The sequence below is a fragment of the Diadema antillarum genome, unplaced genomic scaffold (genome assembly GCF_040938485.1).
Source record: "Diadema antillarum isolate AM-2024a unplaced genomic scaffold, OU_Dant_1.0 seq00000932_RagTag, whole genome shotgun sequence".
Classification (NCBI taxonomy): domain Eukaryota; kingdom Metazoa; phylum Echinodermata; class Echinoidea; order Diadematoida; family Diadematidae; genus Diadema; species Diadema antillarum.
The window spans coordinates 972,453-986,261 of record NW_027271783.1 but is presented as its reverse complement, the minus strand read 5'-3'; the positions used below and the strand labels follow the sequence as shown (position 1 = coordinate 986,261).

The window sequence follows — 13,809 nt, the reverse complement described above, 5'->3', positions numbered from 1 at the left end:
TTGGGGAATGATAATTTCCCTTATTCTATGAAAAATGTTTTTAAGAGATATTTTTATTTGAATTCCAAAGATGAAAAGGCTTCCCTATATATGCACGATTGTTCATTTTGGAGGGCAAGAGGCATTTGCCCCGCCTCCCGAGAAAATATGGGAGGGGGAATGGTGGGGACATAAAACTTTGCCTCCAAGTATTTCCTGAGATGGAGATTTTTTTTCTTCACTTTTTTTGACAGAAAATGAATTGTCACTGAACATTTCAGCTATAGTATGCACCAGATTAAAAGGCAGAATCTCCTTTGCATTTATACCCCCTCCCCCACACTATCTTTCGTTATGTCCCCTTCCATATACGCTCAGTGCTTTTGTCCCATTTTTGTTCTATATCATCACAAAGTATGAACTAGATCTTTAATTTCAGTTCCGACATATCAAAGAAAATCCCTCTTGTTGGAGGGGGTAGTGTATCTTTCAATTAACAATCCCTCCTCGGTTTCTACCCTTAGATTTGGTACACTCCTTTTACTGATAATTTCCCAAATATTCCATCATAAATGAGTATACTAATTTTTTTTTTTTTACATTTCTATTCTTACTGCAAAGGCTCCCTCGCATGGGAAGGATTGGGGGACAGCCCCTTTCATACCCTCCTCTCGCTGTATCAACCTCTCCTCCATGCATTGATTATGACTACACATTTGGGTATGGACTTTTTTTTTTTCAAAATGGTAGTTCAACACCAAGAGTGGCACGAGATCATTGAATTGCAAACAAAAGAATGCAAAAGCTCCATAATGTGGGAGGGGGATACCTCCACCCACATCCTTCTGTCGATTGGTCTCCCTCCATAGATGGCTGATTTACTACACCTTTTTGATACAAATTTCGAGGTATTCCTTCAAAAGTGCCTGTGTGCCAGGTCGTTGAATCTCATTTCTCAAAATACAAGAGCTCTCTCGAATGGGAGTGGAATACCCTACCCTCGCCAACGCTGCGCTTGCTGGGTTCCCATCCATATAGACTTGGTACACCTTGGTGATCCATAATTTTCTAAATATTCCCCAAAACGTATGCATCAGATTCTTTAAAAAAAAAACAAAAAAAAAAAACTTCGTCTTGGGGAGGAGGGTAGGTGAGATGCGCCCACACCCCATCAACTTCCGTATAAGTGATGACGCACACATTAAACAAGAGCTACACTGAATCACTGATTTCAGGTCTAAACCTGCAAAAATCCAATCCCCCACCCACATCCTCCCCTCCCCCTCCGCTTCATTCCTTTGCACCATGAACTTATGCTTTTACATATTTTCCAAGTCCCCCCCCCCCCACGTGAAAACAGATCGACACCCCTTGCTCTGTGCACATACCTGACTTAGATAATTACCTGAAAAGTTCTGCGGAATGAGTAGCCACTTTTTTGGTAACAGAAATGCATGGTTTGTAAAGCCCTACATTATAAACAATTATTAACTATTAACTATCGCAATATCAATATTAACATCCTCACATTTCATTCGAGGTATTTGACCTTGTGTGATTTTCATAGGTGAACGGTAATGGCTCGTTAATAAGCAGGGCCTACGAGTGCTCTCTAGAACATCATCATGTTTACCATTGATGATGCCAAACTATTCTCATATTTTGAGGTCATTGACCTCTCGAGATCATCAGAGGTCAAAGGCAGAAACTTGTCTGTGTGCCTTGGAATATGAAGACGATGTCATTGTACACAGATATGCTTGTTTTGTACATCTTTACCATGTTTGACACCAATGATGTCATACTTCAGTATTCTGATATTCTGAGGTCATTGACCTCTCAAGGTCATCAGAGGTCAAAGGTAGAAACCTGTCAATGCTCTGTGGAATCAGAAAATGGTTTCCCTGAAGTATAGATGCATGTTTAGTGAATCATAACCACATATATCATTCACAAATGTCTAAAAACATCGATATTTTGATATTTAAAGTTCATTGACCTCTGGAGGTCATCAGAGGTCAAAGGTAAAAACCTGTCAGTGCTCTGTTGAATCTGGAAATGATTTCTCTGTGGTATAAATGCATGTTTAGTGCAACATAACCACATATATCATTCGCAAATGTCTAAAAACATCGATTTTCTGATATCTAAAGTACATTGACCTCTGGAGGTCATCAGAGGTCAAATCAGACTTACCTCCCGATCTTAAAATAAATCTTATGGTATGTACTAACACTGGTGAAAGTTTCATGCTTTAGTCAAATTTTGCACAATTCACGTGATTTTGAGGGCTTATCTGCTCTACTAGCAGGAGAACTCTTGTTCACGTATCTTATCTTTTTATATCTTACTGTGACGATGAATTTGCTGCAGATAATTGATTTGTCTTTAGAAAATGTTTTATCTTCTTTTTTTTTCACTACAGATTGAGTAAAGACTTATGTTGCTGTCAAGGGGCGAAAGTGTTCAGTTCCAAAAAGTATTTAAAAAAAGAAAGTACGCAAATAAACATCCAATCACACTCTAACATACAAAACCGAAAGTAGTAACATCAAGAGAAGGAATATCACACAAAGACATACTTTATAAGATCCCCTAAAAAAAAAAGAAAAAAAAAGACGCACAACATTTTCTACACGGTCTTTCCCCATCTCTTCGCGTTTGTTACCCTATTTTTTACAGTGGCACCAAAGAAATGCATGTAAAATCTTGTAAAATAGAAAGTTTGTTAATAAAATGTACTGGGAAGTTGTTACACTGACAAGCATGATGATGATCTCTGTCGAACACTTCATTGACGGTTAGTAGTTTTCCTTTAACTTCAGATGCGTGCTTGGAACGATGTCAAAATGGCGGTGTCTGCACGAGATCGTTCGCATCTGTGTCCTGTACATGTCCACTGAGATATAGTGGCGAAGTCTGTGAGACAGGTAGGAGATTTGTAACAAGGAAAATGATCAACGAAAAATCAAACAAACAAACAGAAAAGAAACAAAACTTCCGTAGTGAATGACTTTCCCCTGACTTTGTCTTAAGAGAAGTATAATTCAGTGAGAAGACTCTAGGTTGATAAGAAAAAAGAATCCAAACAACCCATCAAACTTACAACGCAGTGTCACATACGAACGACATGCAGACTGGTGATATGATAAAAAATTATGAGATTGTGGGTTCGGCAGTGTCGTAACAAAACGTATGTTGTCACGTAGACATTAGTAGAGGAAGAATTAAGGTCGGGTAATATCATTTGAATGGTGTCTTTTTTTATGTCTCCAGCAATATTGCGGGACGCACATAAACTAAATTTTCTGTTTCCTACAACATGTAGCCAAAAGTGTACTTCGCTATGTTAATTTGTTGATATCTCGGCTCTGTAAAATTACAAGAGGTTCATTACACGTCATGCATGACTAGACAATCACACGTATGACAAAAATATTTCTTGCCTTAAATTCAACTTTACGCGCTGCTTACCACCGTAACTACGATATCTGCTTCAGGATCCTTTGACATATGACAATTTCTTTTTTTTTTTAACAGAAGCAATACTGCAAAGTGATGACTGAGTCCTGTTTCATTCGTTTTATGGCAGATGTATGTGCCGATAGGTGTGTGAATGGCGGGACGTGTCTTCGTACTACTCAAGGAGCGACGTGTGTCTGTCCCGATGACTACGACGGAACAACTTGCGAAATTCGTAAGAATACATCAGTTTATGTTTTAAATGTATTTGATGCCCATTCATTTTCATATTTCTCAGGAAAATGTTCTTCATCTGAATGTACAATTGTCTCTATATGAAAATGAACATGATGTTCTGTTCACAGTGGACTAAAATCTTGCAACTAAGTCGAAGAAATGTGATGGGGCACGTGATAAAAGTATGCTCCTCAGTCTTTGGTTTAACCCTATAAAGCCCAAGCTATTTTGACCCCTTCCAGGCCCAAGGGGGCCCTACATAACTTCTTTATTATATGATGTATGACCATCATATTTGGCACATGGGTAGAGCAACTCATGCTCTACATGACCCAACGTTTGAAATTTCTCAAGGTCACCCACTGAGGGCGCTATTTCTCAAAATATAAAGAAATACATAGAAAATACGCTAAAATCATGTTTTTTCTTTCAATTTCTTTAATCCCAGTATATATGTTTTTATTTTATATCAATCATTTCCATATTTACTACAAAGGAAAAGCAAGTCAACCTTCACTATTTGTTATGGTTGAAATTTCTCAAGGTCAACATGTGGGGGCGCAATTCATTACAATATAAAGAAATATATGAAACCTATAATGTATTGCTTGGAATGGTTACATATATTGGTATCACATTTCATGTTTCCAAAATATTGAAATTTTGAGTTTGCAGATTGATAATATGATAAACAAGTGATATTACAGGCAAAGCTTGTGTGAAGATAACACAAATTAAAAAGGTAGTCTCTGAAAAATGCTGTATTTTCGATTATTTCCATTATATCTTTTGTTTAATGCCTATGTCATAAAAAATAAAGGAAATAATAAGAAGACCATTTCAGGGTAATTCACAACCATAATTACTTCACATTTTGGTCCTTCAGCAAATTACAGCTGAGAAAACCCCCATTTCATCCATAATTATATTGTTAACTGAAATTTAAACAGAAAATCATGCAAAATCTGACTAACATGGTTGTAAGTTTACGGTTGCCGTGGCAACCAGGAATATTGGACATATCTAAATTATATATCAAAATGTTCGCAATAAGATTTCAGGAATAGTCACCAAATTTGGTTGAAATCGGGTAAAGGGTGTAGGAGTGGCAAACGAAAATATGGTAGGGGGACACAATGTGCCCCCCCCCCCTTGGGCTTTATAGGGTTAAGAATAAAATCACGTATGTACTCAAACACAGGCTATAGAAAAGGCATTTACATGTAGCCTTACGAATAGGCACATGTGGATTTTTTTTTTTGAATTTATGTCTTTCAAAAAACAAGTAAACAAGTTTTAAGGGGAAATAGCAGAATCCCTTTCCTTTCTGCGTCACGCCCGTCCGATTAGGCATTTTGGATGAGGTTTCGATGCCATGAATACTAACGTCCTCGTATTTCGTCCGTCGTAGCCGTCCACAACGTCTTTCCGCGGACCCCCTTTCTCTCTTGTTTGTTTGTTTATTCATTTCTATCTGAGAAGATGGCTGGATAGCCCATATTCAGCTATGCTAAGCTGGTCTTCCATGGGGTCCAGTTGGATGCGACGTGAGACCACTTCACCGGGTTACACACCCTGCTCTTTGCGATGGATAAATGAACAAATGAAGCGGGATCTTTTACTTGCATGAGTTGTGACTCCCTCACACACGGGACCTCCATTTTATGTCCTATCTGAGGGACAGCGTGTTTTGCCTCTTGCTGGAGGGGACGGTACGTTTACACACAACATTGATCAGTCCAGACTCGGGTTCGAACCCGGGTCCCTAGGATCGTGAGGCAGACGGGCTACCGACTGAGCCAACTCACTCCGCTTCGTTTTGAGAACATCTTGTATTTAAGGTCTTCCTTTCCTCCTCCCGCACATCCATTTCCAAGCTTTGCTGGTGTATATGAGTGATGTTCGTTATTCCGAGGGTTTCTTATTCCTTTGGTTCGTCAATCCGAACATACAATTCCGTAAAAACGTAATTTTAAATGGGGTTCGTTAATCCGAATATTTGTGGCTTTATAACGATGATTCATTATTGCGAGGATTCCTAAGTCAAAAATGACATGCTGTTCGTTAACCTGAAAATGGGCAAAAATGCGTACTATCGAATCTTCGGAATGACAAACCTTTTCTTATTTTCGTATCAACATTCTCGGACTAACGAGCATTAGGAATAATGAACCATCGGAATAGCGAACTACAACTGCGTACATCCTCTTCATGTTTTCTTTCTACATGTCCAGCCCTCCCAACCGTGCCTGCTTTAGCTTTTATATTTCCGAGTCAACACTATCAGTAATCCAATCACATTAATTAGTGTCGTGTGGCACCTTAAGATCTGGAAATGCATGTGCGAAATGTTTTTTTGTTTTTTTTCAATCAGTCACGGTTGTTTTCTCTTCGTAATTCGGCCGACTTCGTGAATACATTGGGTGATTTCAAGTTCGGTACTAGTGCTAGTGCTAGCCCCCCAAATAACAGCCTTAAATCGACCTCCAACACCGACGGTCAGATTAATGAGGCGATACCGATCAAAATTATCGATCACCAGCACTAGGTGTTGGAATCACAGCACCGCGAGCTCCGCGGGAAATGCGCGACGAAAAAAGTGATGGCGCATAGTTAAAGTCAAATATAAAAAGATGTAGCAAAAACTGCTTGGTTTTAGACACGTAACGAGGAAGACTGATTAATATGCCACAAATTTCACCCCTTCTTCAAAACACAATTAACCTAATTTTGCTTTTAGGCTCAGATTTATAAAGCCATGTCAAGAGTGTTAGTGTACGTTATGTGGGCGACCACTGCATTTGCATAGACTTTGCACGTAACATGCATCTATTATGGACGTGAATATGAGTCTCGCATGGCAACGCTAACACCAGCACCGAACTTGAAATGACGAAAATGATAATCCCTAGGGGCTAATGTTAGTCAATGGGGAAAAAGCACGTAAATCGCTAACACAAACGGCGGAGCTCGGTTCAGCAGACGACATTCAACACCGAACCCAGCACCAGCAACCGGAAATACGTCATAATTTTGAGGTCAACTCCCAACACCGACGTGATTTCAAGTTCGGTTTTATCGCCGGCGCTAGTGCCGAGACTGCACTAGCACTAGCACTGAACTTGAAATCATTCATTGTACATTCTTCTACAGACGCACGCCACCCACCAAGGATATTTGTTTGTGACGAGGACAGGGGACTGATATACGAAGGGAGTCTCGAGTCGCTCCTCTTCAATCCGATACCTCTTTCAACTAATGTCAGCCGCCCTATTGATGTTGGGTACAATGCGGACGATGACGTCATTTTCTGGATCGACGCTACCTTCCAGACCGTAAACCGAGCGTTCAGAAATGGCTCCGATGCATCCGTTCTTCTAACGGGACGAGGTAAGTTTAAACATGTAGTGCACTCTATTTTTTTTTTTTTTTTGGATGAATGAAAATCAACTCTACAAAGTGTCTACATTAGACATGCGCCGTGGCAAAGTGAATAAAACTCCTTTGTACTTTCACTCGGAGTTCGAATCCACCTAAGTGCCAAAATCCTCAGGAGAGATGTTTAAAACGCTATGTCCATTTCAAGTTTCAGTTAAATAAACGGGCAGCTGCACGGCAACCTAAGGGTAGTAACAACAGGGATCTCTGATAGAGGCAAAACTGAAGAGGCTACCCAGGATAAAGAAAACCATATCATTGTTATTATCATTGTTACTAAGTGACTGGGTGAATACTCATTCAGTTCCACTTATAAATCTCTCTTTTTTCTCCTCTGCCAACTTTCTTCCTTTTATCTTAATACTATCATCTACCGTAGTCCTTGCAATAATTATTTTTCATCTAGAAATATAAATGTATTCCAAAGAATGAAATTGACAATTTAGAAAATTTCTTTGATAAGCCATTATTGATGGCAATGTGGCAGTATTAGATGTATTAATTGCGAAAATAATGATATCTAATCGCTCTCAATTTTAGGCCTTTCCTGCGTTAATACTCCAATTCTATTATCATCGAGTGAGATACGGTAATTTTGATCTTATATATAAACCTAGGAATATACACGAGCTTCCGTTCTTTTGATATTTGAACCAGAATACAGGGGACTAAGCGTGACTGCTACGCCTCCATTTATAGTAGTCATAGCCTCGGATGGATTTGTTGGACGACTTGACTCATCTTCCGGCGTACTATTACAATTTGTCTACCAGACTAGCAACCTGCAAGACATCTTAGAATACCAATATTTCGGGTAGGTACGCTCCCTATGCCCAACAACGATGAGTACGAGCACGTACTATAATCGATGAAAGTTAATACTTTGTGATTGTCGGCAACGGGATCATGCCCTCAACATACTTTCCAAGAGTATCAAACATGGCTCCAAATGTGACCGTGCACCTCAAAACGAACATAAAGTCGCACACACTGATTTTGCGTGAGGACTGAAAATAAGTGAAATGGGTCAACCTAGCCGAACTTGACTTTTTCATATTTTCTGAAAGAGCGGGTCTTCTTTTACATTATGCTAAAATTTGGTATCCTAAAACGGGCAGGAAAGTGTGTTTTTTTTAGCAGTTTATCTCGAACATCTTTGGTAGAATAGTGTGATTAGGTGTGTCTTTAGAATCCCTTTTTCATTTCTGAAAAACCTTGTCCACACTCTTCACTTTCAACTCTAATAACTTTTGAAAGGATAGTGCTACTGCTTTGAAAATTGGTATTGATTATGGACAGAATGTGTTAATGAGGCATGTTTAATTTCAATATAATCTGATTATTCCTTCATTGTTGTTACACTGCTGGTTTACTCCCTGTTTTTTGTCCCATTCATTGCACAGCCAGCACGGTTTGGTAAAGATTAAGCGCTTGAATAGACACTGTACTTCAGAACCTCTTTTCTCAGTTCCCACTTTTCCTGAGTTTGTGCTTTCTTTCCAATATTTAGATAGGTTAGGAGAGTCCAATTGATTTGAGTTATACATCATTTTAAAGCTTAAAGTCTCCTCTTTCAGAATATGGTCTTAACTAAAAATTCATATCTGGCGACTTTTTGTTTATTTTGAGATGCAGGGTCACAAATGATGATTAATACCGCACTGTTTATGTTCTCCTTAAGCATTTGAGTATTCAATGTAATTCGTTCGTATAATTTTTCTGTCTTCATGCATTTATCTCAATTGAGCAAGAAAGAATGAAAGACTGAAGAAACAGCTATCCATTTCGAAGCTGATTGCAAGGACGATAGGGTTGGCATTACAAGGATGATGAAAATGAGATCGTGAAGATGGTTTTGCTGACAGGTGTTTGCATTATTAGGTAATGTATTCGCCTTCACTTCACATCAGACCTACCTTTGAATATGAAAGTAAAGACCTACTTGTCAAAGTTGTGTGTTGTTCTAATCCACAGGCAGTCCTACTACGCTATAAAATCTCCGGACGAGATAATAGTTTTGGATGGAAATCTGAATAGAGTGCTGGGATCAAGCTTGTCTTCTTCGATGGCTACCATGTCATTGAATCGACAAGGTTTGTAATTATTTACCGTTGTATAATAGAAATAGGTAAAGTATCCTTGAGCTTCGGCCACTCATACACTTGCGACTATCATGACTATCGACAATTACCGGGCCACCAAACCACGACATTTGCCAAAAAAACAAAACAAAAAACAATCAAGGACTTTAGTTAGCAGATAGGTCACAGACCCGTTTCGAACCTGCTGACGAGCGCATTGTTAACGGTTTTTTTTTTAGCTCATTAAAACCTTGTCTATTGTCTATAGACATGCGGCCACTCGCACAATGATTGGCATATAAAGTCGGCAACTGTTTGACAACATTCTATAAATGAAGACCACTATGGCGAAGTTGCCGAGTGTCAAAGGCTGTAAAAAAGTTTGGTTGTTTGCCTGTCTGTTTTTAAATCGGCAAATAGTTGTCACCAGTCCGCGACCAATTGTCGACAGGTTTTGGTCGGCTAGAGGTTTTGATGCTGCATCAAAAACCTTTTACCGAAGAAACTGGTAGGTGACAGTTTTTATCTAATTTGTCATGAAAAGGCGGGGAACTAGGGGTGTCTAGCCCTTAGCATGAAGATTTCGGGACAGCAAATGCCATGACTAGTTACGACAAGTAACCGATCGATTTAAGACTGATCGTCGGCTATTTGATCTGATTTGATTTGATATGATTTCTTGGTTACTGATTTATTGCTGCTCAAAAAGCGTACTCACGGTTTTTTTCCAGGAGATGAACTTCTCATCGCTGATAGCGCTACCAACGTTCTCAGGTCCTGCGTTCTCTTTGGATTTAGTCTCTCATGCGACGAGATCTTAGCCTCGGACGACACACACCAATTGCAGACTGTTTCCTGGTACAGGGGACTATCTGTGTGGACAGACACAGTAGGGGGTGGTTTCGGATTTCTGGACGAACGCAGAGGACTTTCACCAGCAATCACAGGAAGAAATTTGTTTAGCAACCCAACTGGTTTTCACATATACCCTGGTAAAACGAGCAGCATGTATACATAAAGTATGATTACATTATGTACTCTCGCGTGTGGGTTTAAATGTATGCGTGTTGTGTGTGTGTGTGTGTGTGTAAATGCTATTTTTTGGAATAGCTTTACCCATCTGACATAGGGCCTAAGTTTCACCCCTTTTCTTTCATGCAATGAAATATGCGTGTTGAATGTTACATGCTACCATTACCAATATTATTGTGTTAAGGTTGCAAGCACCATCAAGCCCTGTTTAGGCTGTAGCCCACTTTTTAATGGTAAACGTATATTCCATAAAATTGGCTACGCATTATTGTCATATGCACAGAGGATTTTGTTGGAAATCCCACCCAAGAACAAGAAATGAATTAGTTTGTGATGATGACGTGAAAATGTTCCTTTTTTTTTAAATTGCCACACAGGTAAAGCGTACAGCCGTTCTCTAGGAGAGGCATGTTTAGGGGATGAGTATCCGTGTAATGGCCAGATCTGTCTCCCGTTGCCATGGAGATGTGATGGTGTTCAAGACTGTCCCTCAGGGGAAGACGAGAACGACTGTGACCTTGAGATTCCAGGTTTTCAGAACATTGACCATTGCAGTAACATTAATTAATCTGGTATACCGTATGTACCCCCCCCCCCCAAAAAAAAAAAATACAACGGGACCCTCCGCAATGCTCACTTTAAAGCAAGTGAATCAATCCAAATACAATTTCAGGGTATGAAACTATAACTTATTACCCAAATCTTATAGAAAACCCCATCCGATTTGGTTCAGTGGTCAAAGAGAAATGATGATTTTTTGTAGAGCATGTCAGAAATCCCTTCCCTCAACGTTCTGTCCATTCAATTGTGTTCACGCATTAATATGCAGTTGCAAGAGCATCCAAGTGCTAAATTTGGAAGAATCAGACACATGACATGCTTTACAACGATTCACATTTTTGTGACCACTTAGCCAAATTGAATGAGGTTCTCTGCAAAATATAGCTAAGATGTTATATTTTAAAACCCTGATATAGCATTCAAACAATCTAATCATACTGGAAATTATCAATGCGAAAATGTCGGTTGTAATTTTTCTTTGGACATACTGTATATCCCATCATTGCCTCATCAAAGAAACTTTGACGCGAGGCCTGTCTCATCACATACATTGCATGCATTACTAGTTCATGAATGAAAGATATTGACACACATAATGTTATATTATACTTGACTCTACATCTGTGAGACTGTTTACATACAATTACATAATCATATTCATAATTGTGCCTATATCATGCAGTTATAATGACAAGCATGCGAATATAAATTGCAATTGACTCGCAGTTGTGTTTGGTTAACACTTAACTTCTGCTTTTGATGATTTTGTCTGTTTTTGCTGTCACCAATTCTATATTTTTTTATACACTACTTGATCAAAAATTAACCTTGAAAAGTGAGTGTCGTTTCAATGCATATCGGTGTGATGTAGATTCGTTGCTGCTCGTTGCCGACATTGATGCTGGTGCCTTATACATGGCGAACTTTGCCAACTTGATGTTTACTGAGCTACCCTTCAATGGCTTGCAAACGCCAGTAGCCGTTGGTTTCGATCCGGTGGAAGGTTTGGTCTACTGGTCCGACATTCGTGCACGTACTGTCAGCGCAGCGTCAATAAATGGGACCAATCAACGCGTTGTTCTGGATAATTTGGGCAGTAAGCATAATTTCACAAACTTATCATTGTTTTCAGTAGAACACTCCTACCAAATTATGATGATAATCATGACTACGAATATGAAAACATTCATGGAAAGAGGATATATGCTGCTCAATAATCAAAGTTTTGTGAACATCTCTGACGTCGACACGTCGATATTTCCATTCAATGTATTCTATAGCTCCAGATGGCTTGTTTGTGGACAGCGAATCTTACACATTGTTCTGGACGGATACAGCTAGTGATGAGATTGGGGCTGTACACCTGAATGGTAGCGACCGAAGGATCATTGTGAACACGACCTTGGATGAACCACGGGACATCATAGTCCTACCGCGGAGAAGGTAACAATGCAAATTAAGCAAGTCATTATGATAACAACAGAATAAAGACCCCAAGCAGCTTATATGTTCCCATTTATCCTCTGTTGCTTCGTCAGTATAAGCACTGGTTCCATGATATAACTACTCCATCACAAGCCGAATTCCCATATTTACATCCTGGTCCAGAAGGACCAAGTAGATAAGACTGTTGTCACAGGATGTTTGCTGCTTGGAGAATCCGAATTCGAGACTTCATGTACACACGTCCACATCCTTGACCGATACCCCCGTCACACTAATTGGGAATCAGCACGAATCAAGCAGAACCAGCCGGAATTAGGGGTTTTCAAAATTCGCGCCACATTCGATAGACAATTCAGCTTGGTAGGGGAATGCTGTTCGAATACTTGGAATGCACTTCGAACCCTTCTCGAATCATTCTTGCACATTCCGAATGAATTAGCTATCGAATGCTACTCGAATGTACTTGGAACGCTGTAAAAATATTCAGAATGCTGTTAGAGTGCAGTCAGAATGTTAAGAAAGCACTTCGAATGCCGCACGAGCGCGGTTCGATTGCTGCCCGCAGTCTGTTGGTCGGAAAGCGCCTCGAATGCAGTACAAACTCATTTCGAATGCGGTCAGAACGTTCCCGGAATGGCTACCAAATGTACTTTGAATGTTCGCGAAATAAAACAGAATGCAGCCTGAAAAATTAGAATACACTTAGAATGTACTTAGAATGCAACACGAATGTCCCGTGTGTGTCGGAATGGTCTCCGATAGCGTATAGAATGGTGATCTTCACCAGTCTCAACACCATCATCCTTAAACCATGTTGTTTTGCTACAGATTGCTGTCCTCTAGCAAGACCTCCTTGAAAGAGAGCCTCTAGGTCATTTACCCCTGGGCAATTACCCCAGCCCCTTCCCCTGACTCTAACCCTACTCCTAATCCTGAACCTAATCCTAACCTTAATTCTAATCTTTAATATTCTAACCTTTTCACTGACCAGTATTTAACTGGGGGTAATTGTATGAGTATTTGAGGATTTGAGACATTTTGGCAGAATTTGAGATGCAACATCATTCCGATTCTCCCTCAAATGAAGTCAGATTGTTTCAAATGCTGTTAGAATGCCGTAGGGATATTTAGAATGCCGTATGAATATATACGATGTAATCAGAGTCCAATTAGAATACCCTTCGAATAAAATAGATATTTCTCCACTTCGAATGCTCCTCGAATGTTTTCAGAATGTTTCAAACATTCGGGCTGGCCACAAGAATGGACCCGAATGTTTCGAACGCACTCAGAATATGGTCAGAATTTTTGGAATGTACTTCGAATACGCAGGAATGCAGGAAGAATTTTCATTCCAATGGCATTTCGGCTAATTCCGCATCTGTGACGGGGGTATGTCCCCTTTGCTACTGTGCTCCGACTATGTAGAAGTCAGAAAATACGAAAGCAAGCATTCTTATGCTGCTCCAGAGTGTCGACAGAGGTATAATCCTATCGGGTCGTCCATCCGTCCGTCCGTGATTTTGTGGACGACGTATATAACTTAAGAACCGTTAAAGGTGCTCAAGTGAAA

The 13,809-nt window shown here is 39.7% G+C and overlaps 1 protein-coding gene across 1 annotated transcript in view; it reads left to right on the top strand.

The window, feature by feature from the left end:
• Nucleotides 1-2,824: 2,824 nt before the first annotated feature.
• LOC139741510 (uncharacterized) overlaps nt 2,825-13,809 on the top strand; it is a 55,361-nt gene continuing 44,376 nt past the window's right edge. Inside the window, exons 1-9 of the mRNA XM_071652093.1 lie at nt 2,825-2,909; nt 3,572-3,676; nt 6,832-7,068; nt 7,774-7,930; nt 9,091-9,209; nt 9,929-10,189; nt 10,607-10,759; nt 11,662-11,886; nt 12,071-12,233. Of these exons, the coding sequence (XP_071508194.1) occupies nt 9,182-9,209; nt 9,929-10,189; nt 10,607-10,759; nt 11,662-11,886; nt 12,071-12,233 (830 nt within the window). The 5' untranslated portion in view covers nt 2,825-2,909; nt 3,572-3,676; nt 6,832-7,068; nt 7,774-7,930; nt 9,091-9,181. The remainder of the gene's footprint in view (nt 2,910-3,571; nt 3,677-6,831; nt 7,069-7,773; nt 7,931-9,090; nt 9,210-9,928; nt 10,190-10,606; nt 10,760-11,661; nt 11,887-12,070; nt 12,234-13,809) is intronic.